Below are 26625 nucleotides of genomic sequence, written 5' to 3'. Positions count from 1 at the left end.
GGACTGGGTCCGATTTTATGCAATTTTTCACAAGTCTACTTTCTGATTTTCTTCTTCCTTTTAGAGTAGTTTGCTATAGTCGTCTTGCCAATTTTGGGGTTTGCTTTGCATTTTTTGTTAAGGAGTAGGGATAGTGCACATAGTGTGCTTATACAGGTTTCATATCATAGTAAATACAAGTATTTAAAGTATATATATATATATATATATATATATATACCGCTACATATTTGAAGCATTTATTATACATTTGTAATATATATATATATATATATATATATATATATATCCCTCTATAAATTGTCTTTGGAGTAACAAGAAGACGTAACAACACAGCTCCATTGTGACAAACTTTGCAAAGTTAATTTTTCTACCTGATCGTTTCTTATGCAAATTGAATCCTGAGTTATTGTTGCGTTTATCACTAGTCACACCCACTTGGTATGCTTGCTAAAAGATAATCACTCGTCAAGCTCACTATAGAAATGCACAATAGAGCCTGTTTCAGTCTATAACTAATGCACATGTAGTTTGCAGGCATAAAACCTTGTCCATCATGGTGCCTAACAGTGTCTGCACTATGAGACTATGCTAACACCATACTGCACTGACAGAGCTAGGCTATGCGCAAGGCTTCAGGAATAGGCCATTTTCGTAATGTAACCAAATTTAATGCATAAATCTTTGTGAAGTGCCTCAATACAAATTATTTCATTTACCTGATAAGAATAATAGTATTTCAATAGTCAGAATGCAAACTGCGTATATTAAAGGTACTATGTCCCTTTTGCAGCCAACCTCAAATGCTGTAGAACTTTGCAGGAATTATGAATATGTCATGTATGTCCTATCTGTGAAATTTAAACATTAGCAGTGTCCTCATATTCAAATTATGCAAGGAAACCGTTTAATAATGATAATAATAATAATTGATTCTTATTGAGCGCTACTACAGACAAACTGATCAGAGCGCTATACAACAGAAAAGAAACATAGACTTCACTGTCAGACACTATTGAGTGACTGACTGGCTTTTTTTCTTCTTTGGTAATAACATACATGAAAAGAGTTGTAAAGGGTACTTGAGCATTTGTCTACATCAATATCCCACTTCTTGTGGTGGCCAAGATAAAACTGATTGAATCTTTGCGCAGCATAAAACTTATGACCATTGGGTACAATTGTCTGAAAATCAAAACTATTACTTTTGGGCTCTATAGCCCTAAAGTCGATTTGACAACTAATAGTCGTTATTTTCCCACTTGAAGACATTTTCAAGCCCCACCTTTTTTAGGGAAGTTCTAAATTAGTATTATCTTTCAAATGCAGTTGGAATTTAACTTTTTCATTTTTGGGCCTGCAAATGGGACATAGTACCTTTAAGTGTTGCTAGGTATAGGTTAAGCCATAATGTTTGTCCAACCTGGCAACAACTAATGTATGCAATTCGGATTCTGTCAATTGAAATACTATTATTCTTATCAGGTGAATGAAATAATTTGTATTGAGGCACTTCACAAAGACTTGTGCATTAAATTTAGTTACATTACGAAAATGGCCTATTGTGGTAAAGTGTCAAATGAAAGTCTGTTTCTGCAGACTAGCATATAAGTTCCAGGGGCCTGAATGAAGATATAATTACAGGAAGAGGTCAAAACTGAAACTAAACTCAATGGGCTGATGAATTTATAAAGTAGACAAAACCAGAGGATATTAACTTGTTTATGGTTTTAATTGTTAAGTAGAACTACAATTAGACCCTACATGAATAACAATGCCATCAGCATACACTGTGCATGGTACGACTGTGTTTGCAGATGTGTATGTGAGATAAAAACTAAAGATAGGCCTTCATTTAAAAATATTGGTGAATGATTATTCTAGCTGTGCAACACGACATTTATTGTGCAATTAAGTAAAGTGACTGGTGTTTACTCAAATGTGTAATCAAAACATGATTGAAAAGACTTTTAAAAATAAATCTAAGATAATTTCAAAAAACCTTGTGCATTGCTTTTTGAAATGTGTGAACATTACAATGAAATACATATTGCATTATCTGATTATGATTTCTATAGGGAATACAATATGTTAAGGAAATCACCCTCAAGTTGTTTTCTTGCAGGTTTGTACAATCAATCATACAATGCCCATATTTGTACAGTGAAGGTGATTATCCGATTTTACATTCACACTTCCCTTTTGCATTATCATAACCAAGATTATGCAGGGAATATATCAAAGATTATCTTCCTTGTGAAGACTCATGTGTAAAAAAAAAAAACATGTAGTTGTATTTGAATCATAGTGGTGATGGGCCACTTTCCTTTTCTTTCTTTTTCTTGTTGCTAACCATCCATTTTCATCAACCATCCATTTTCACCCATAAATGAAAATTATATAATCATGAAAACAAGGGGAATACTTCCTCTTTTTAAATGTTATAGGTCAAGTTTGTTGGGACAGGCTACACAAACAAGAATCATGAGAATTGTTCAGGTTTTCACAGATGATTAACAAGTAACATATAAATGCATTTTTATCTAGATAGTATCATAAAGGTGCATATTCCTGGCAGTGGTTTTATCTGTAGTCCCACCTACCGAAACATTACAAGGGTTGTAGGAAGTAAGCACTCATCCTTCCTTCACCAGGAAATCCTGCACAGTTGGCTGATTCTTTTCTTTTTTCTCCACTGACTAAGCAGAGTGACATATCTTTTTATCAGGAAAACAAAAAAAGAGGAATTTTGGAGGAACTTCCTGTGGTTTTAAACTAGTTTACAGCTCTATACCCTGATTTCTTAGTACACAGCAGACTCGGAACCAAAGTTCATGTCCATGTACAATGTATATGGTATACTTTACTAAAAGTTCGTGTCTGAACTTAAAGCCTAGACACCGGACCACATTTGATTTATTTACGTGTGAACAAGATACAATTAATTATTCCATCTATTATCAAACAAAGAAATAAGATTATATCACAGGCAGATTTATGAGTTCAGTGTGTAGGAAAGTTGAGGAGTCATGAAAGATTGGCCACTGTTGGCTCATGATACAAAAATGACACATAAATTCAGGATTCAGGATAATAAAGAAATCAAGATACAGATGTCATTAACATAAAATTCAAGATACAATGGAAATTAAACTGTAAAATGAAATCCCACATACCAATGAATGAGTTGATGATGAATTATATACTTTATATTCTACAATATATGTTAAAGGTAATACAAAGTTTTGGTATGGGGTCATGAATTTCGTTCAAATGAACATATTGGAAGCATATGCGATCCTACAATATTCAGTGATCGTTGTTGTGGTTGAAATCGAGTCTAAAGTTATGAAATTGTAAATAATTAACTCTTTATGATGAATAGCTCCCTCTCAAGGTCAAGATATTAATTAAGCTATAAAACAATGTTTCTTGACTAAGATCGACCGATTAGCTCTTCCCGTTTGGAAATTATATGTCTCAACTAAATATTCTGAGATTTTCATGGTCGCAGCTACCATTGTACGGCTGTAGGCGCTATTTGGAATTTATCAAAATTTACCGGGAGCACCGGTAAATTTTTATATTCAATTTTTCTCGAAAGCAGAAGGGCTTAAGAGTCTAAAATTTCTTGTGCTTATAATACATCCACAGGGGCATCCAAATATATCAAAATTGTAAAGAATCACTATCCACCCAATTTTCAAAATTTCCCAAAACTTTGTATTACTTTTAAGGTCAATCATATCTTTCTAATTATTAAGCTGTATTTTTTATGATCAGGGAGGTCATGTTTTCAAAGAATTTTCTTATTAAAATAAAATGATATTTTATGATACAAATATAATAAATGAGAGGATTACAGGTCATGATTACACTAAAGCCTTTAGTAAAGGTGCCACTACCGAATATCCACTAAGTATTTCCTTGACAATATGGTCATTTTAGATTAACTAAAAAGTTGTGTTATAAATGGTCCCCTGGGAATACAAACAATATTACAGAAATGCAACTTAATCTTGCTTAATTTAACTCTTGTTCATGAAACTGAGACATATTGTCAAACTAACCTTCTGCCTAGGCCAAGCTATGTTTGGTTCAAGGGAATAGTATTTTTCTGATAATATGATGGTGCTTTATGATGTATATTTATCTGAGTAAAGGTATGTGCAGGCTAGCTAGCAGATTCAAGAAGGGGTGCAAAAAGGAGGGACAACAAGTGTTAGGGTATAGTATACAAGTTAATGCCTTTCTGGCTTCAAAAAATGATTTATCTTAAGGTGTTGCATTATTAAATACTAAAGCAGTTGTCTATGTTTCAATTTTTGAATAGGAGGTAAAATTAAAGTACTTTTGATGAAGACAGAACAGGATGAAAGTATAACAGATTCATGAGTGAATTACAACAAACTGAGGGTTATTCTTGTCAATATCCTTGATGAAATCTGGATGACAGACTTCCTGTAAAGCCTCAACTAATAACAAACAGTATAAAGAGGGACTCTGAGATTTAAAGGATTCAATGACTTTACTGCTTACTCAGTGCTAGGCCTCGGCAGTCAACAATGTGTCTACATTTGGAGAACAATTGGATTAAAGGGGTTGCTAGGTGCAGTTGACTAAAGTGGATTAAATTGGAAGTAGAAAGAGGATGACAACCATCAGTGTAGGAATAATAGGGCTGTTACTTTAAGCACAATTTTCTTAACAAAATATACCTAGTGTGCAGTGTGTATCTAATTCATTTTTTGTTGTTGCTATTGACCACCTAACAATGAAAATTGAGGACAGATTAATATCTGTATCCAAAGTCAAACAGTGATCATAGCAAGCTCTGAAGAAGTACAGCACAATGCAAGCAAATCTGTAAATCTGCATTCCAAAAGGCATTTACAATTCTATTTCCAGTACAAATTCTCATCGGTCATTATGTAATACAATTCAGGCAGGGTCTGGACTTTCCAGACTGAAGACGAATATTTACACATGCACTATACTGAAACTTCTTGAAACAACCACTGTGAAGCTGATTATGGGTGCGTTTAATCGACACTTTTTCAACCTAGAATCACGGTTTTCAAAGACGTTTAGTTTAAAACGCAATGCATTCAAGCGATTTTTTTCGTCGGTCGTAAAAATAAACGTGTTTAAAAACACAAACATGAAACGCTGAAAAAGATGCGTTTTGTATCATGATTCTGCAGAATCTTGGTCGCTAAAATTTGATTGAACGAACGTATAGTCTCAATCATGATTCTATCGTGGCCTGTTCCGGTTTGGGCAAAAACCGCGCGCCTGCTTTTCATGCAATTTGCGTTCACTATACCATGCTCTTTATCGTGGCCTGTTCCGTTATGTTATTCCTTGTTTTCCTTCTATCATTTTCTCTTTCTGTCTTTCCTTATGTTATTCTTTGTTTCTTCCTTCTCTTCTTATGTTTTTCTTTGTTTTTTCCTTTTATCACCTTTTCTTTTCTTTCTGTAATTCTTTGTTTTAAGCATTCTATCACTTTCTCTTATGTTATTCTTTGTTTTAATCATTCTATCACTTTCTCCTATGTTATTCTTTGTTTTAATCATTCTATCGACTTTCTCTTTCTGTCTTTCCTTATGTTATTCTTTGTTTCTTCCTTCTATTCTTATGTTATTCTTTGTTTTTTCCTTTTATCACCTTTTCTTATGTAATTCTTTGTTTTAAGCATTCTATCACTTTCTCCTATGTTATTCTTTGTTTAAATCATTATATCGACTTTCTCTTTCTGTCTTTTCTTATGTTATTCTTTGTTTTTTCCTTCTATCACCTTCCCTTATGTTATTCTTTGTTTTAATCATTCTTTGATTTTATCTTTCTGTCTTTCCTTATGTAATTCTTTGTTTCTTCCTTCTATCACCTATTCTTAAGTTTTTCTTTGTTTTAATCATTCTATCACTTTCTCCTATGTTATTTTTTGTTTTAATCATTCTATCGACTTTCTCTTTCTGTCTTTCCTTACGTTATTCTTTGTTTCTTCCTTCTATTCTTATGTTATTCTTTGTTTCTTCCTTCTATCACCTTCTCATTCTTTGTTTTATTATTGCGATCTATGCTCAAAACAGCAGTCGACAGTCGGCCGTAAACAATTCCAGAAAGCGCGCGCCAAGGTTGACCTCTACTTCCTGGGTCAAACTTGCGCAGTGGCTGGGCTCGAAATGTGCTAGAATCAGCGTTGATGAAAAATCGCTTGAACGCAAACCGCAGTGACCTTGTTTTTTGTAACGGCGTTTTGATTTGTGATTCATGTTTGTGATTCTAGCTTCGAAAAATCGATTGAACGCACCCATACTTTCATTACAAAACAGTGTATGTATGAATTGCTAAACTGGTATCTGTGACTGCCAACTACCTCCCATCCTACAAAAAATCAACATGTAAACCTATTTCTTTGAACAAGCAGGACTTGTTCCACTACATCCATGTAGACATGCACTATAGGGGTGTTGATATACAAAAGGTGCATTCTAACAATAAAGGGAGTCTTACATCATCAGATAGAGAAATCAAAACTTAACGGTAACACTTCCAGAACAGCCAAAAGAAATTGTGATTTTGGATTTTCACACACCAGAGACATCATCCCTGGTCACACACTTCAACCTGCCCCCCCCCCCCAAAAAAATAAATAAATACCCATTGACTATAAAACATACATGTAAGAGGAGAGGAGAGGAGATCCAATAATGTGAGTTCCACATCAGAACTCCTCAACCCCTGTACAGTTTGCCTGGCTTGGCCGAGAGGAGCCCTCGTCAGCCCTCGATCGTCACAATCATTGTCATTCTAATCCAATAGAAATAAATAACAAAATCATGCCCTCATATCGCCCTATGTAAAAAGGTGCCAGTTGAACATGTCAGGGTTTCTCTCTCATTTTTATTTGTTTTGCTCCATTTTATTTAGTCTGCACTCTTTGTAACAGGAATTCCAAGGTTGGGTTCCTTTGCACAATCACTGTCAACTTGCAGAATTTTGTTTTTGTGCCATTGAAGCATTTCAAACACAATTGTATGAAAGTGACTCATGCATGCAAAGGAGGTTTATTACACGAGAAAGCATTATATTCTGGGGAGCTTTAGATATGTTGAAGTTTGATACGTGTACAACTACTATAGACTACCAGTAGTACAGGTACTACAGGCATTTAGACCAAGTGAGACAAACTTTGCCCAATGAGTGCAGTTCAATTTTCATTTGTGATTTATTCATTGTATTTTTTAAATGTGGCCCTTGGTTAATGAGGAGTTTTCTTGCCTTACTACATGTGTAAAGCTAGAGCTCCTCCTTTTTCTGAAAAATCAACTTTGGCACCATTTTATGAAACTGTCATAAAGACAAGTTAGTTGACATCACATTGAAATGTATGTTAATTGTAATATACACATTTCATGTCAGCGAACCTGTACTTGACGGTTTTGTGCATGTCAATGCCCTGCTTCCCCCTTTTTGCAGAAATATTAAAAATATTCATATTGATGTAACAACAAAATGGTTAAGCCAAGATGGTAATTGGATACCATCTTGTAGTGTTAACAAGTTGCGCAAGAGAATGCTGCCTTAGAAGTGCTGGGTAGGGAAAGTACAATATCTTGACATTAGACATTCAAATGATTACCGGTAAATTGCCTAATTACCGGTATCTAAATGACACCTCAATCATTTTCCTCAAAATCAAAGCATTATTTCTCATTCTTACTCCAAAGGATCTAGTAGCTAGTGACATGGTTCCCCTTGCTTGTTGCAAATTAACTGACCAGCAGAAATGATTTCATTTCAGCTTTACAATATGGTATCCTTGAATAGGCAAGTACATGTATGAGATCGATATCCCCTGTGTAAGATGATATCTCAAGATTGTCAGCCTGTAGAATTGTATCATTGTTCTTTGACATGCATTTCTACTCTAGCCAGAATCATGTGATTAGTAATTGATGCGTTTTAAACTCTTGCTGCTTTTATTTTCAGTTTCGGTCTATTTTTTATGTAGATGATTAATGATATACTAATAAATAATCTATTTTTCATCAAAGATAGTTCTGTAAGTCGGTAAATGTGGATCAGCTGATACTTATTTGCTGTGAATATGATTTATTAGCATGATAGTATATATGTTATACACTTGAAGTTGGATACAAACTGCCTGTGTTTGCTTTCTTCTGTACAATGCACTCCAGAGGCCCTGGTCACTAGACCATTTGAATGGGGGTGTGGATGCCAGACCTTATTTGCTAACAATTAGCCCTCAAGCTAAAAATCAAATAATAACTAATGATCATATTTCATTAAAAAATCTGCAAACAAGGAAATAAAAGCTTTCATGCCCTAGAATTTGCTGATAGTATATAATATTTTGTAAGAGCCCACCCCGCCTCCGAGATGCCTCCTGCACTATTCCACTTGATGTGAACTGGGCAAAATGCGACTTTGCTGTAGTAAGCTCTCATTCTTAATCATTTTAAATAATTATTTCAAGCTTTTTTGTGGCTGTAAACTAGATAATTCTCCAACAAAGGTACTTTTAAACCATCATCAATAAATGTTAAAATAGCTGGTCTTGAAATAAAGAAAGATAACAGGGACAGTTTTTTGTTGTTGGTGGGGGGAGGGGGGGGGGTTAGAAATGTGTCCTAAATTATGCCTCACATTTTTTTCTTATCACAAATTTTGAATGCTCCCCACCAGCAAGAGAATCCAAGATCCACCACTGATGGTCATTTATTTTTTGTTGAATGATAAAGTGTCAAGAAGTAATTTAGTAGTCCCAAGATTAACCAGTAAACACCTCTTCTTTGTAAGTTAACTGGTTGTGGAAATATTGAAATGTAGAGACTACATACATAGTACATCATTGTAATCTGAAATGTACATGTTTGGTGCTTGGTGCCCAGAGTTTATGACTCGAGTTCATTACCTGGCTTCTCAAGTATTCATTTATGTCTAGTACTCAAATAGTAACTAAGGAGATCAGCTTGCACCAAGGTAAAGGGTAAACATAACGAGTAGCTACCAAATAGGGACTAATAAACCCCCCATTTAGACAAACCAGAATTCATCGTATTAGTAGCTATACAATGAGTAATTACCTTTTATCGTCTGAATGTGTATAAAGAAACATATATTGAAACGCCATTATTATAGAAATGTGTGCTTGAGCATTTTTTTATAATAAAAACTTGATTAAGCATCAGTGTCCTATTCTAGTCTAAATGTCATATTATAGGTAAATCGTAAAACTGGGCGGGGCTAATTGTGAGCGTGCACTGATGATTGGCCAAGTAATATGTTAACTGACATCTTAAAACTAGTTCCTTTATATGATGTACATTCTTGTGTGCATGCCCCTTTTGCTATACAATGATTCTTTATTGGAGTTTCATGTCAATTTGGGTTGTCTGAACAGGCTATTATTTGCAACAGAAAGCCTGGTGAATAGTTTGGTATTTTAATGTCCTCTGAACCTTGGACCTACTTCCCTCATCAGTGACGAAATTAAATTCCTGGTAGATTAATCACTATTATTGTTAAAAAGGCAACAAAGGCTGACCAATTATTTATTTTAGGTAGGGATATGATATAAGACTGGAAGAAGTTTGTGAAAATGGTAAAATAAAATCCAAGATGGTAACAGTAAGAAGGATATAATGTTGGCATTTTTCTAGCCTGCCCAAGATAAAAAAAAAATTATGTCAGATTATAGGCCTACATGAACACGCACCATGTAAGTAAAATGGTTGTTATGATAATTTGTTTTGATAGTCCCCTCAAGTGCAAGAAATACTAGGGATTTCTATTTTAACACAGTATACAATTATCTTTGCCTTCATCTTTCAACAACTGCATGATTACTCTACCAGTTCATTTTTTATTTCCTCCTGTCAAATTGTTGTTACATATGTAGTACTTAAAAAGTGAATTAAAAAAATGATTGGGACTACAAAATCAAAGAATAGCAGTGAATACAAACATACTAAAGCCTTTCGTCTTTCACTCATCGGATTAGATCTCAAGAAGGATCAAAAGGTGAATTACATGTAGTACTGCTTAGTAATGTCTTTTTAACATGTAGGTGGGACCTAACCTGTATTGGTTTGACACTCTGCTGGTATTATGTCTAGATTCTTTGGCTGGAAGACTACCAATTATTGGGTAACTAACTACACCCAAAGAAAACTTTGCCAGGCCAGACATTCTTTCATTTGTTGACTTGGACGGCGGGACAAGGATGGCTTCATATCATAAACGGAAAAACTATTGGTGCATGAAATCACTTTAGGCATTAGGAATGTCAAATAAAGTTCAATCTAATACAATTTACAGTAGAAAAATAGTAATCTTTATGTTGTCAAGGAGATCACTGCCCTGACATGTAGACTGTAATTTTCTTTTAATTATTTACTATTTTGGCATGTTTAACATTCCTGCCCTATTGAAATAAAGTGTTTGTAAACAATATTTTTGTGATTCAATGAAAAGCCTGGGTCAATTCAATTTCTGTTAGCAGTGTGTTTACATAAAGTGTGTGAGCTGAAGCTTCCTGGCTCTGGCCTTGATCAAGTGATTAGGGTTCTATATGACTGTCTCCCTCTCTTGGCCAATTGCAGTATACTCAGCTCCAAATGGAAATGCATGAAAATTAAATGTTCTGTTCAATGTAGAGGTGATAAATCCATTAACAGTGGACCAAATTTAGTAGGGTGCTTTATATGATTGTCTCCCTCTCTTGACCAATTGAAGTATACTCAGCTTTAAAAGGAAATGCATGGAAAATAAATGTTCTGGTCAATGTAGATGAGATAAAACCATAAACAGTGGACCAAAATGTTTAATATTTTCACCCTTCTCATTACCGGTAGCTTATACTAATGGTTTATGGATGTTCATACAATACACTTGATGTTTTTAGCATGGCTCATCAAACTCCTTGACAAATATGAAAGATTTGATAAACATGAGAGAATTTGAATTTGAATTTTTTTAGTCCCCCAAGTTATCCAAGTTTTTAAATTAAAGTTTATACCGGAATACACAACTAACATTAATGGATTTGCTATCTCATAATATGATCCATAAGTGGCACATTCATGTGAAATGTTTATGAAAGAATACTGTATTTCTATAATATAGTGAGAAAAGTGCTACAAATTTTCATTGCATATTACCTTGACAAAGACGGTCAAACCAACCGATGGAACAGAGAAAGTGGCCACTGCAGACAGGTGGTCTTTCTAAACAGGTTCTAAAACAAACATTCCTCTCTTGAAATGCACAGCCACGCTAACCATGTTTAGCTGCAGTATGGATGAATATAGTTTTGTTGTTGTTTTCATATATATATTTCAATATTTAGTAATAACAATTGTTCTTTTTCTCTTCTTTTCAATTACAGAGTGTGCAAGTTTAGAGTGAGCATGGCAGCCATCTTGGATGGTCAATTCTTTGATTTCAGCATGGGGCCATCAGATAAAACTTACCAGGTGATAATTTCAAATGATTACATATGTGCAAATCCTGATCTTTCCTAAATTTGAAGTTCATATGTCTCTCAATCAAGGATAAAACTACCGGTAATTTTGATTGATAATAAACTCTTAGACTAACATTAGGGTCTGTGTCACTTTTAAGCCTTTGTCCATGTGTTTATAATTGATGAAATAGATTTGTGACGATTTGATTGATTTTAGATGACAAATAAGAGTCTTTTTCCTATAGCGGCCACTCCTTTCTAATTCCAAATCCAAATCTTGTATCTTACTTGTCATCTCCTAACAAAGGAGTAAGCAGCAAATAAGAATTTAAAAATTACTGGAAAATAAAAAATTACAGGTAGATGTCTAATGTATGTCAAATTTCTGTCTAACAAATTGTTCATTAAGAACAAGTAGGTTTGTTGTGTAATTCTTTCTTATTCCCCCCCCCCCCCCCCTCTCTCTCTCTCTCTCTCTATTCCCGTGGTGATTCACTGCAGCATAGTCTTTGTTACTCTGCCAGCACAGACTCTAAAAGGATAATTCAACTTAATGTATTATAGCCTTACCTAACTCCCACTTTTGGCTGAGCAAAGCCTTTTTGTTGTTGTTGTTGTTTTGGTTTATAGGCGTTTGTCATTCAGAAGTGAATATTTACGCCAAGTGTGCAGTCAGTAGTCTTAATTTAGACCACGTTATTTGTTTTGAATGACAAGGTTTTGTGCCTGCAATCTAAGTCTATGTAGGCATTTTAATGAGCCACTTGCCGTTTCTATGAACGTCCTTTAGAAAATCTTTTCAAACCATTGTGATAATCTCTTGACTTATTGTCTATTCTCGTCTGCAGTCTTCCAGTAGTCCAGCAGTCATTGTCCAGATCAACGATGTCTTGCTTACACCAAGCGAGCTCCTGTCACCAACCGCTTTGGAATACCTTGCTGAGGAGATCGAGATCAACACCATCGATGAGTTAGCTGGAATCATAGACAGACATGATTGTGAGTTATTTATTGAGTAACAAGCCGATTTTAGATGGTCAATTTAAGAAGCATATCATTGGATGAGAAATTTAACAATTTAAGAAGCATATCATAGGATGAGAAATTTAACAATTTAAGAAGCATATCATAGGATGAGAAATTTAACAATTTAAGAAGCATATCATAGGATGAGAAATTTAACAATTTAAGAAGCATATCATAGGATGAGAAATTTAACACCACTTGAAAAGAAACTTTGGTATACATGTTATTTTTGTACAATTTTCATGTCTTGAAAACCAAAGGGCATATTTTCATATCCTTTGAACCGTAGTCAACAATTTTCATGTTTTCAATAATTTACAATGCAGAAAAAAAATAAGTCAAAGTGTACTTTTGAAGTTTTTACTAGTTCAAAAAGTTAGATTTAATATCATGGAATATGCTTTAGGAATTGCTCATTCGAAATTGTTCATTTGAAGTAAAATGTATGAATGATTGCTACTCTAACATCACCATCTAGCCCGAACATGAACCATAATGATTTATACGATAACACAAGGGAAAGTCTAAAGTACTCCTAAGCTTTTCTATTTCGGAGGGGCACTGCAGCCATGAAGCATGACAGGACAACGAAATGTCATCAGTAGCAGATCTAGGAATCTTGGGGGGGGGGGGGGGAGCAAAGCAGAAGAAAAAAATCTCTTTCAAGCAAAAGATGAATGAAACAGAACTGAATATATGAAGAAAAACGTCAAAAGAAACCTCCACCAAGAACTAACTTTAGTTATTCTGAGAGATTTATTGCATTCTTGCCTATTAATCTACAAGATTCCTCACCAAAGTGTATGAGAGAGGTATAAACTGAGCATAATCTAAGTTTCTCAACATGACATCTCCATTTTCTTGATAATGTGACGTACTATGCAAAGTCATTTATCAAGTAAATTTATTCAAATTTATGGATGCTTCCTTCCCACATGTGTGTGCGGTCTCAGAACGCAAATGTCAAATTGAGTTGTTGCTCTTCTGGGGCAAAGTTTTTGCATTTAATGTAATAGATTTGTCAAATGCTATATTTCAGTATTCTTAAATGAGTTACTATTGTTCCCTGTTATACATTTATATTTTTTCGCCACATATTGTTTCATTTTTTTGTGAAGAAATTTTGGGCTTGCACCAAGTAGATAAAGATCACGTGGAACCTGCCATCTACTGCTTGCCGGCCATAACTGGTCCATATCATAGTCATGATAAACTAGAAACCAATATACCTTTTCTCCCGGCTCATTCTGACTTATTAATATTCATCAGTCCGCCATTAGGACAATAACTGTGAATGTTAGACTTTCTGGAGAAGTTTCAATTGTCGTAAAGTAATGTTTTGGCTTGCACCCAGTAGATAAAGAGTGCATGCTCGACCTTGTAATTGAAAACAAGTCAGACAAATATTTGAACCTGCCTCTATGGCTTGCCAGGCAACAACTCTACCACCAGAGGTGGTATTCTGAACATTGTTGTAAGTTTTGTGTTATCTTTTGTTGTATCTTCTAGAGATAACACAGCGCTAATATTGTTGTAAGTTGGTATTCTGAAAATCATTTTATCCCTGTGTTATCTCTTGAAGGACCGCCTCTATCTTATCTTTGGCATGCCAATTTTTATGGACCCTATCAATCAAGATCTATTTTATATAAGCATTAGTAGGTCGACCAATAGGAGTACTTTATGCCATACTGAAGATGCGCCCAGCAGGCACGTAGCCACGGGGGGGGGGGGGGGGGGGGGGGGGGGCACATGCCTCCCAAAAATGTCCAACATCAGTTGAACTTTTTTAGACCCCTCCCCAGAACGTCGATCAATTACATGTATGTGCCCCCACCCCCAAACATCAAACTCTGGCTATGGCCCTGGCACCCAGCGGATACTAATCTTGGGCGTAATTAGTTAACTGAGCTCTTATTATGCACGTCATCATATGCGCTGTGACACGTGAATCATGAAGACAAGTCACGCTTTTACTTATTGCAATTAAGAAACATCACACATAAATTGTCATATCCTAGCATGTAATTTCTTCGAAAGTTTTCATCTGTGATGTCTCCAGTCAACCATGGAGTTACTAGCTAGTAACTCCATGGGTCAACACACAACTCGCCTATTGGCACAGAGTTGGTTCTGGGCAAGGAAGATTGCCCCCATTATATCACCACAAAAGATACAACTCCCTACCCATTGTAAATATTGTTGTTAATACTATGGAAGATAAGATAAGATAAAAGATGCAACAATTTTTAGAATACCAATTATCTTGTCATATTATTTCTCTTGCGCATATGCAAATGAGGATTGAGCGCCACCTTATAATAATATGCATAATTACAAGCACACAAAAGTTTGAGCGCAGGCGCTGCCAAAGAGATGAGACAAAATATACAACAAAAGTTACAACAATTTTCAGAATACCAACTTTATCTTATCTTCGAAGATACAACAAATATTAGAGATAACACAGGGTTCAGAATACAGCCCCATCACTGGTCCAAGGCACAGTCACAATGAACTGGAAACAAATACCTTAGCTCTCCTGAATCAGCTGTAATTCCCCCCATTGAAAAGTAAAGGATTTGTTATTATTGAACTAAATAGTCTTTCAAAAAAGAGCTTGGTGCATGATTCCTTTTACAAGTTCGGTTGGTACATCACATTAGGGACTTTTAGATATGCACGAAGACAATAGGTCTATGCTACGATCGATGTCCTTTTAATGCACTGCCTTGAACGGACGTCACACGTATCAGTCCATGCAAATCTAAAAGTCCCTATTATCAAGAGTGGCTGCGCCCATGTCATGCTTAAAAGACATCATGCCAAGAATATTTTCATTTATATTGTATCTCTTGTACATTTTTGTAAGGAATATTGTACATCAATAGGCAAGAATAAAACTCATCTTTCAGCATACCTACACTTAATCGTTGGGTTGAGGTAATCTAGGCCATGATACATGGGGGGGGGGGGTCTTCAATTTCTCTGACAAGCACTGATTCTTAGGACTTTGAAAAGTTTGAATGATTTGATGCTAGTATTTCTGTATCCTTTTAAGGGAAGAAAAACAAAAGTGTACTTCAGTCTTCAAATAACATTTTAAAGTCATGATTCATAATTAAACTTGATGTATTCTAATTGCCCTTGTAAAATACTGGACTTTATATATATATACATGAGTTTCCATAGATCTTATAAAGATATGTGATTGATCATTTGAATTGATCAGTCAAAACTCTGTACATAGGAAATAGAAGTAATCTGCAATTGATTGAATGATTTTTTTTTCAAATATAAAAGGGGACCTTGATGTCCACATGTCTGTTAGCTTTATTCAGCTTTTTAGTTTTTCTACCTAGATTAGTTAGGACAAATATAATTTCTAATATTTGAATTCAGAGTGAATAATAGTGATGATCATGAGTCCATGAAGTAGTCCTAAAATAAATGCTGGTGGACTTCTCAAGCACTTTGAAATGACTACATATTATATGTATTCAGGCATCCATCACTTCATGCTCAAGTGGTCAGGTGTAATTTCTATTTTAGAGAAAAGAGATCGTTACTTAATGAAGGGTCACTGAAACTAGAAAGTTTATATTCAGGCTAGAGATGTCGGTTCAATGGCAAAAATTAACCCAAATGCAACTTCTTCTTGTGCCTTCTTTCACTTTAACCCATTCTCCAGCCTGCTCCCATCACTTGCATCTTGCCTTCCAAGTAAGACCCTCTCTGTGGGTTCAGTTTCACCCCTCCTGGCATGACCACGTTTCACAGATTACCTCCTGGCCACCCTGCATCCATCTCTCGTACTCAAACCCCCGCATCCACCTCCTTCTTTCATCTCCCACATCCACCTCCTACTTTCATCTCCCGCATCTATCTTCTGCATTCATCTTCTGCATCCATCATCAACATCCATCACTTGCAACCATCTCTCACATCTATCTCCTACATCTTTCTCTCAATCTGTCTCCTGCATCACTGTCCAGCATCCATCTCCCACATCACTGTCCCACATCCATCTCCTACACCACTGTCCCACATCCATCTCCCACATCACTGTCCCGCATCCATCTCCCACATCACTGTCACGCATCTATCTCCTACATCACTCTCACGCATCCATCTCCCACATTACTGTCTCACATCCATCTCCCACACCATTGTCCCACATCTATCTCCCACACCATTGTCCCACATATATATATTCATTTCCCACATCACTGTCCCGCATCTATCTCCTACATCTATCTCCCACATCTATCTCCCACATCACTGTACTGCATCCATCTGCCACATCACTGTCCCGCATCAATCTCCAACTCCATTGTCCCGCATCATTGTTCCACATATATCTCCCATCACTGCATCTCTGCATGCCCCGCACATATTCATCTCCCACATCCATCTCCAATACCAATGTCCAACATATTCATCTCAAACACCACTGTCCCGCATCTATCTCTCACATCCATCTCCCACATCACTGTCCCACATCCATCTCCCACATCATTCTCACGCATCCATCTCTCACATCCATCTCCCACATCACTGTCCCACATCTGTCTCCCACACCACTGTCCCGCATCCATCTCCCACATCACTGTCCTGCATCCATCTCCCATACCACTGTCCAACATATTCATCTCCCACATCACTCTCACACATTTATCTCCTACATCTATCTCCCACATCATTGTCCCGCATCCGTCTCCCACATCACTCTCACGCATCTATCTCCTACATCTATCTCCCACATCCATCTTCCACATCACTCTTCCACATCTATCTCCCACATCACTGTCCCGCATCCATCTCCCACATCACTCTCACGCATCTATCTCCCACATCACTTTCCCGCATCAATCTCCCACACCATTGTCCCACATCAATCTCCCACATCTATCTCCCACATCACTGTCCCGCATCCATCTCCCACATCTATCTCCCACATCACTGTCCGCGCATCCATCTCCCACATCACTCTCACGCATCTATCTCCTACATCTATCTCCCACATCCATCTTCCACATCACTCTCCCACATCTATCTCCCACCTCACTGTCCCGCGTCCATCTCCCACATCACTCTCACGCATCTATCTCCTACATCTATCTCCCACATCCATCTTCCACATCACTCTCCCACATCTATCTTCCACATCACTGTCCCGCATCCATCTTTCACATCACTGTCCCGCATCCATCTCCCACATCACTCTCACGCATCTATCTCCTACATCACTCTCACGCATCTATCTCCTACATCTATCTCCCACATCATTGTCCCTCATCCGTCTCCCACATCACTGTCCCGCATCCATCTCCCACATCACTCTCACGCATCCATCTCCCACTTCACTCTCACGCATCTATCTCCTACATCTATCTCCCACATCATTGTCCCGCATCCGTCTCCCACATCACTCTCCCACATCTATCTCCCACATCTATCTCCCACATCCATCTCCCACACCATTGTCCCACATCCATCTCCCACACCACTGTCCCACATCCATCTCCCACACCACTGTCCCGCATCCATCTCCCACACCATTGTCCCACATCTATCTCCCACACCATTGTCCCACATCCATCTCCCACACCACTGTCCCACATCCATCTCCCACACCACTGTCCCACATCTATCTCCCACACCACTGTCCCACATCCATCTCCCACATCATTGTCCCGCATCCGTCTCCCACATCACTCTCCCCACATCTATCTCCCACATCTATCTCCCACATCTATCTCCCACACCATTGTCCCACATCCATCTCCCACACCACTGTCCCACATCCATCTCCCACACCACTGTCCCGCATCCATCTCCCACATCATTGTCCCGCATCCGTCTCCCACATCACTCTCCCACATCTATCTCCCACATCTATCTCCCACATCTATCTCCCACACCATTGTCCCACATCCATCTCCCACACCACTGTCCCACATCCATCTCCCACACCACTGTCCCGCATCCATCTCCCATACCATTGTCCCACATCCATCTCCCACATCATTGTCCCACATCCATCTCCCACACCATTGTCCCACATCCATCTCCCACACCACTGTCCCACATCCATCTCCCACACCACTGTCCCGCATCCATCTCCCACACCATTGTCCCACATCCATCTCCCACATCATTGTCCCGCATCCGTCTCCCACATCACTCTCCCACATCTATCTCCCACATCTATCTCCCACATCTATCTCCCACACCATTGTCCCACATCCATCTCCCACACCACTGTCCCACATCCATCTCCCACACCACTGTCCCGCATCCATCTCCCACACCATTGTCCCACATCTATCTCCCACACCATTGTCTCACATCTGTCTCCCACACCACTGTCCCACATCCATCTCCCACACCATTGTCTCACATCCATCTCCCACACCACTGTCCCACATCTATCTCCCACACCATTGTCTCACATCTGTCTCCCACACCACTTTCCCGCATCCATCTCCCACACCACTGTCCCACATCCATCTCCCACACCATTGTCCCACATCACTGTCCCACATCCATCTCCCACACCACTGTCCCACATCACTGTCCCACATCCATCTCCCACACCATTGTCCTGCATCCATCCATCCATCTTCCGCATCCATCTTTCATATCTTGATCTAACTAAGGCTAAGCTGGTGAGTAAGATTCACATTGCGTAATACAATCTCCCTAACATCCATGATCTTCAAGACTGATGCAGGCACATAAAATGCCAAATGAACCTGTCGATACCTAAACATATAGTCTGCGACTATATAACCAGGGACCTAGATTCAATTTCTACAAGACGCTGCATGAAGGCTACGATCTTTTAAACGCTGGAAAACTTTTCTTTTTATATAATGCGAGGGGACAGAGAAATTGCTCACCTGGCACTGGCATGAGTGGCGTCCATTCGGTGAATTACCATTTCAAAATATATTTTGACTTTGAGAAACTCAAGCCAAGGTCGTGTTCACTGTCCTCATCCTCATGTTTTATCCCTTTCGCTTCGCTTCCTGTATTTACATGTACACACGTTCACGACAGTGAGCACATTGTGAAAACGTAAACAACATTCAATAGCACACGTGCCTATCAGGGTCACTCCATGTCCATCCGCCGATAACAAAGTCCCCCAGATTACCCCCCCCCCCCCCCCCCCACTCACAAACGCGCCGGTAGACTGGTCTGCAAGAAGATATACAAGCAACTACACCACCAAACCCTGGCCGTTTGGCTAGGAGGGATTAGACCACCCAGGGTGGTACTCAATGAACATAAGAAAAAGAGGATCATGGGGGACCAATGGTCACCGATTAGGCATCTATAATAATAATACGCTAAGGCTCCGCGGGGGGGGCATGACGTCTCCGCCAGCCTTTGTATTCTATTGTTTTTTAATGAGATCGCCGACCCAAGTTGGTGCAGCTATCTCCTCCTGAACCCTCCCCTCGGGGTACCGGTGACCGGTGCCATCGTCCGCGGGAGAGTCTACTCTAGCGAATTGGCTATACTCCGCCCGAGGTCCTCCTCCGTGTCGACGTCCAGGGCGAAAACAGACGCGACATGCATAATGCAGGATATGCGTGACGACAGAGATACCTCATGGATATTCAACATGACATCCGTAGACACACGACCGATGACTATCCACTCACATTAAGTTGCGTATTAAATGCTCTATGCAAAGGGCGGGATTACCGAGAGTAAAGCATCTTTCTATAGGATATCCATTGTATAGTAGCTGCACGAGCCACAGAGATACACACGAAGCTTCCCGTCCACGTCCAAACTTAGGGACCTATTTCCATCATTATTGCCGCGATTTTTATATAGGTGTCGTGAATGGAGGTATGAAATGAAAGCTTATTTTGTGATTATTACGGCCATGCTACTAAATTTTGATTATCATTTTCTAAAGGAAAGTTTTCACAAGAAAACCATTGGACTGACAATTCAGTCGCAAGTTAACTTCAGTCACCACACATCACAGTGCAGTAACTCGAGGAATCTCCAACACCGGCACCGGGCACCGCAGGCGTCCGAGGCCTGCGGCGCCTGTGTTTGAGCTTCGTGGAGTTACGCTGGAGTGTTATGTGTGTGAGTAGAGCTGAGCTGAGCTCGAGTCGAAGAGATTTGACACTTTGAAATTGTTATCTGTTGGTTTGCATCATTATTGCCGCGATTTCAATATAGTTTCGTGAATAGATTTACGAAACCTGAGCTTAGAATTAGTAAAAGTATTGGGGTCTACGTTTTTAAACGACTGTCTGATTTTCTTGTGAAAATTTTACTTTGAAAAATAATTATCGAAATTTATGGTCAGAAATAATCACAATCTAGGGTCTATTATGTTACAGTTCTTGCATCAAATCAATGCATGAAAACTTAGTTATTGAACTAGAAAAATGTTTTTTTTTTTAAATAGGCAATTATGAAGAAGGAAACCTGAAACCCTGAGTTGAGTGTATATTTGTTTCAAGGGGCCATAAACCCCCAAAAGCTCGGGGGTTACGTTCTTCAAAGTTGGGGGGGGGGGGGGGGAGAGATCAGATCGCAGCGAGTTGAGTGTATATACAATATAGGCGTGGGGTCCACGGGTTTCAAGGGGCCATAAACCCCCGAAAGCTCGGGGGTTTTAGGCGTTTAATTAGGGTCAGATGAGCATATTTTTAATACTTTATTTGTGACACTTGCGGGTCACTAATTGGCGTGGGGTCAATACGTAGAGTTGCGTAGTGTTGCTACCAACTACGCTGGCCTACGTTACTATATGCTGAGGGACAGAAAGGGGTACGCAAGATGAACGAAAACAAGTCAACATGTTTAATTTTTTTCGCGTACTTTCAGCGTAGAAACTTGACGCAGAAAGTACGCCTTTTTACGCAACACTATGCTACCCTACGCCAGATCGTCAAAGCAGTAAAAGCTTTCCACACAGTAAGCAACCATATAAGCAAACCTGTACGCCAGCCTACGCATAACCTACGCAGGGACTATTTTCCCATTAATACGCAGCCTAATTTCTGCGTAGTCGGTACGCCACACTACGGAACTCTACGCAGTTCCAGTGGCTTAAAGAATAACTACCGGTACAGTTGGATCGTTTTTTTTTTTTTTTTTATATAAGGCCAAATTTTAAAAAAAACATGTTTAGCGTCCTGTTTTTTCTGAAAAATGGGAAGGAGGATCGAGGCCCTTTTTTTTTTTTTTTTTTTTTTTTCTTTCAAATGGCTGCTCCGTACATTTTCCCTGACATTCAGGCTATTTTTCAAGATGGCAGCCGACAATTTTTTCTTTTCTTTTTTAAGATCAGAAATACATTTTAGCAGTGCTTTTCATGTTTTTTTTCTTTAAAAAAAAAAAAATCAAAAAAAAAAATCAAAAAAAAATTCAAAAAAAAAAAAAAAATAGGAGAGGCGGCCCCCAGAAAGGAAGCGGGTGGGGACGCTGTTTTTTTTTCTATAAAAAAATTTTAAAAAATAAAAAAAATTCAAAAAAATTCAAAAAAAAAAAAAAATAGGAGGCGGCCCCCAAAAGGAAACGGGCGGGGAAGCTGTTTAAAAAAAAAAAAAAATATAGGAGGTGGCCCCCAAAAAGGAAGCGGGCGGGGACGCTAAACATGTATATTTTTTTAATGGCCTGAATGGCAAATAAAGTTCTTGGTGGTTTTAATTTAGACAGTCTCTATATATCTATTTACACCCCCCGCCCCCCTCTAGAATCCCGCGGATTTCCGCGGGTCCTGCTAGTCTATATAAGTAATACGCTAAGGCTCCGCGGGGGGCGCGACGTCTCCGCCGGCCTTTGTATTCTATTGTTTTTTAATGAGATCGCCGACCCAAGTTGGTGCGGCTATCTCCTCCTGAACCCTCCCCTCGGGGTACCGGTGACCGGTGCCGTCGTCCGCGGGAGAGTCTACTCTAGCGAATTGGCTATACTCCGCCCGAGGTCCTCCTCCGTGTCGACGTCCAGGGCGAAAACAGACGCGACATGCATAATGCAGGATATGCGTGACGACAGAGATACCTCATGGATATTCAACATGACATCCGTAGACACACGACCGATGACCATCCACTCACATTAAGTTGCGTATTAAATGCACGATGGACAGGGTCGGGATTACCCGAGTAAAGCATCTTTCTATAGGATATCCTTTGTAGTAGCGCTGCACAAGCCTGGCGGGGATACGCAAGGCTTCCCGTCGACGTCCAAACTTAGAGACCAATTTCCGTCATGAATGCCGCGATTTGTATATAGTTTTCGTGAATGGAGGTATGAAATAAAAGCTTATTTTGTGATTATTACGGCCATGCTAACTAAATTTTGATTATCATTTTCTAAAGGAAAGTTTTCACAAGAAAACCATTGGACTGACAATTCAGTCGCAAGCTGCCTTCACTCAACACACAGTGCAATGCTGCTGTGTGCGGTGTGTGAGTTGAAATGAGCTTGCAGGAAGCTCCTAACCGGCACCGCGCACCGTAGGCGTCCGACGCCTGCGGCGCCGGTGTTCGAGCTCTGGAGTTACGCTGTACTGTGTGTGTGAGTTCACCTGAGCTGAGTCGAAGAGATTTGACACTTTGAAATTGTTATCTGTTGGTTTGCATCATTATTGCCGCGATTTCAATATAGTTTCGTGAATAGATTTACGAAACCTGAGCTTAGAAAAAGTAAAAGTATTACTAATGTCTACGTTTTTAAACGACTGTCTGATTTTCTTGTGAAAATTTTACTTTGAAAAATGATTATCGAAATTCATGGTCAGAAATAATCACAATCTAGGGTCTATTATGTTACAGTTCTTGCATCAAATCAATGCATGAAAACTTAGTTATTGAACTAGAAAAATGTTTTTTTTTTAAATAGGCAATTATGAAGTAGGAAGCCTGAAACCTTGGCCTACTAAACAAATCTCAACAAAGTGTAGGCCTATCTTTTTATGAATTAATGAAAAAGTAGCCCCAGAAAAAAGAGCCCCCGAAAGTTGAAAAAGTAGCCCCCGAAAAATTTCCCCAAAATTTGAAATGGAGCCCCCGACATGAAAAACTTAATTTTTTGCCTGCGCCCCCCTCTAGAATCCCGCGGATTTCCGCGGGTACTGAGTTGAGTGTATATATAATATAGGCGTGGGGTCCACGGGTTTAAAGGGCCATAAACCCCTAAAAGCTCGGGGGTTACGTTCTTCAAAGTTGGGGGGGGGGGGGAGAGATCAGATCGCAGCGAGTTGAGTGTATATACAATATAGGCGTGGGGTCCACGGGTTTCAAGGGGCCATAAACCCCCGAAAGCTTGGGGGGTTTAGGCGTTTAGGGTCAGATGAGCATATTTTTAATACTTTATTTGTGACACTTGCGGGTCACTAATTGGCGTGGGGTCAATACGTAGAGTTGCGTAGTGTTGCGTACCAACTACGCTGGCCTACGTTACTATATGCTGAGGGACGGAAAGAGGTACGCTAGATGAACGAAAACAATTCAACATGTTTAATTTTTTTCGCGTACTTTCGGCGTAGAAACTTGACGCAGAAAGTACGCCTTTTTACGCAACAGTACGCTACCCTACGCCAGATCGTCAAAGCAGTAAAAGCTTTCTACACAGTAAGCAACCATAACCAAACCTGTACGCCAGCCTACGCATAACCTACGCAGGGACTATTTTCCCATTAATATGCAGCCTAATTTCTGCGTAGTCGGTACGCCACACTACGGAACTCTACGCAGTTCCAGTGGCTTAAAGAATAACTACAGGTACAGTTGGATCGTTTTTTTTTTTTTTTATATATAAGGCCAAATTTTAAAAAAACATGTTTAGCGTCCTGTTTTTTTCGAAAAATGGGAAGGAGGAGGCCCTTTTTTTTTCTTTTTTTTTTCAAAATGGCCGCTCCGTACATTTTCCCTGACACTCTGGCTATTTTTCAAGATGGCGGCCGACAATTTTTTTTTTTCTTTTTTAAAAACAGAAATACATTTTAGCAGTGCTTTTCATGTTTTTTTTCTTTCAAAAAAAAAAAAAAAATAAATAAATAAATAAAAATAAAAATAGGAGGCGGCCCCCAAAAGGAAGCAGGCGGGGACGCTGTTTTTTTTTTTCTTTAAAAAAAAAAAAAAAAAAAAAAAAAAATATTAAACAATTACAAAAAAAATTTAAAAATTTTTAATTTTTTTTTAAAAATTTAAAAAATAAATAGGAGGCGGTCCCCAAAAAGGAAGCAGGCAGGGACGCTGTTTTTTTTTCTTTCAAAAAAAAAAATCAAAAAAATTTCAAAAAAAAAAATAGGAGGCGGCCCCCAAAAAGGAATCGGGCGGGGACGCTCAACATGTATATTTTTTTAATGGCCTGAATGGCAGGCAAAGTTCTTGGTGGTTTTAATTTAGACAGTCTCTGTATCTATTTAGACCCCCGCCCCCCTCTAGAATCCCGCGGATTTCCGCGGGTCCTGCTAGTTGTTTTCTATAATATAGGGAGCAAGTACTACTACAAGTATGTAGTGTCCCTTTATAGAAGTACACTACAAGTACAGTGAGTGGAGCTTTTAACAGATAGTCTTCATCATTTTGTATGTTACATAAACATATTCGGTTGCTGGTTTGAGACTGTCTCGAGTGCTTAAAGGGCAAGTCCACTCCAATAACAACTTACTTTCAATAGAAGCAGAAAAATCAGACAAACCAAACAAAAAAAGTTTGAGCAAAATCGGATAACTAATAAGAAAGTTATGAATGTTTAAGTGACATGAAAAACTTTGAAAATCACTACACAAATTGGCAACTCGCTCAGAGTTTTTGACGTCATTGCCTCACTATCCACTAATTGTTTTCTTTATATTGATAATATTAATTTCCAACCTTGCCCCTTAAAATCTAATTTCCTCACATGCACCAGCATCCAAGTTATATTGATAGTAAAATAGGCCCTATGTTTGGGTGGATGCACTAATATAGAGTGATTTTTTAAAAATTCTGTTCAATCATGACAAATGTGAATTTGAATAAACTATGTAAAAATTAATACTAATAATTATACAGTATTCCGAAAATAATATTAATATTTCAAAATCATAAAAGATTGTGAAATGTCATGCATGTAATATGATACAAATCATATAATCTGGGTAAGTTCTTGGGGATAAAAAGGGAAATTAATGGGATAAAAATATAATTATAGTGAGGCAAATGACGTCACAAACTGATATCCAAGTTGGCAATAATTGTAGTGAATTTTATTGTTTCATAGTTTTTCATACTTCCACTTTTCCACTTTTTCGTAACACTTGGCGCAATCTGCCAGGTCGCTAACGAAAGGAATGCGTTATGAATAGGCCTGATTGTGTGTGAGAATGTTTTTGATGGGGTTTATTTCATAATTTTTTCATTACGCATGTTTCACCGTGTTAGATTATTATTTTTTAGGGGTGGATTATTCTGATTGAGTCCAATTATGTCTTGTTTATGTTTATTTTTATGGAAGAAGAGGCCTACAATTGAGTCTCGTCTTGGAAAAAGTTTCGATTGATCCGAATAGATTGCAACTAATTTGAGCTATATAATAACCCATCTAAGTGCAGAATAGTTAGTGCAACTGAATTATTTGCACATTTGCACTAGCAGGTGAAAGCATTATTGTATGGTGCTTAACCATATACACAGGCCTACTCTCCTTGTGTTTTATTGTGTGTAAAAAGATAATAACTATATATTAATACTGATTACAATCCCGGGTATATTGCCCGGTTCAACTCACCCCCCCCCCCTCCCCCCCCCCCCACACACACACTCCATTCCGTTTGTGCAAACACCAATATATGCCATGGAATCGTAAGATTTGATTTGTAATATTTGTATTGACTCGTTCGACCCCCTCTCGAGGTATGAGAGTACAATAATATTTATAGTTATTTCTACTTTGAATTATATATACTGACTTACTTTTTCCAAATATTTCCATCTAACACGAAAGCATAGCATACCGGGGATTTGACATCCTCGGCCCCTCTCTCCATGCAAAGCACCCCCCCCCCCCCCCCCCCCCCCCCCCCCCCTTCTTCAAGCTGATCAGACCTCTGCCCATGGGCTCTGTTA

At 38.4% G+C, this 26625-nt stretch overlaps 1 protein-coding gene across 2 annotated transcripts in view; it reads left to right on the top strand.

The window, feature by feature from the left end:
- Positions 1-26625, top strand: part of LOC591914 (ETS-related transcription factor Elf-2) — a 56513-nt gene that overhangs the window by 15905 nt on the left and 13983 nt on the right. For both annotated transcript variants that reach the window (XM_030981059.1, XM_030981057.1), the window contains exons 2-3: positions 11420-11507; positions 12346-12496. In XM_030981059.1, coding sequence (XP_030836919.1) covers positions 11442-11507; positions 12346-12496 — 217 coding nt within the window. In that variant the 5' untranslated portion in view covers positions 11420-11441. The remainder of the gene's footprint in view (positions 1-11419; positions 11508-12345; positions 12497-26625) is intronic.

Source organism: Strongylocentrotus purpuratus, unplaced genomic scaffold, assembly GCF_000002235.5.
Source record: "Strongylocentrotus purpuratus isolate Spur 01 unplaced genomic scaffold, Spur_5.0 spur5_scaffold_11, whole genome shotgun sequence".
NCBI classification, from domain to species: Eukaryota; Metazoa; Echinodermata; class Echinoidea; order Camarodonta; family Strongylocentrotidae; genus Strongylocentrotus; species Strongylocentrotus purpuratus.
The sequence above is the reverse complement of the archived record's forward strand: the minus strand, read 5'-3'. Positions and strand labels throughout refer to the sequence as shown.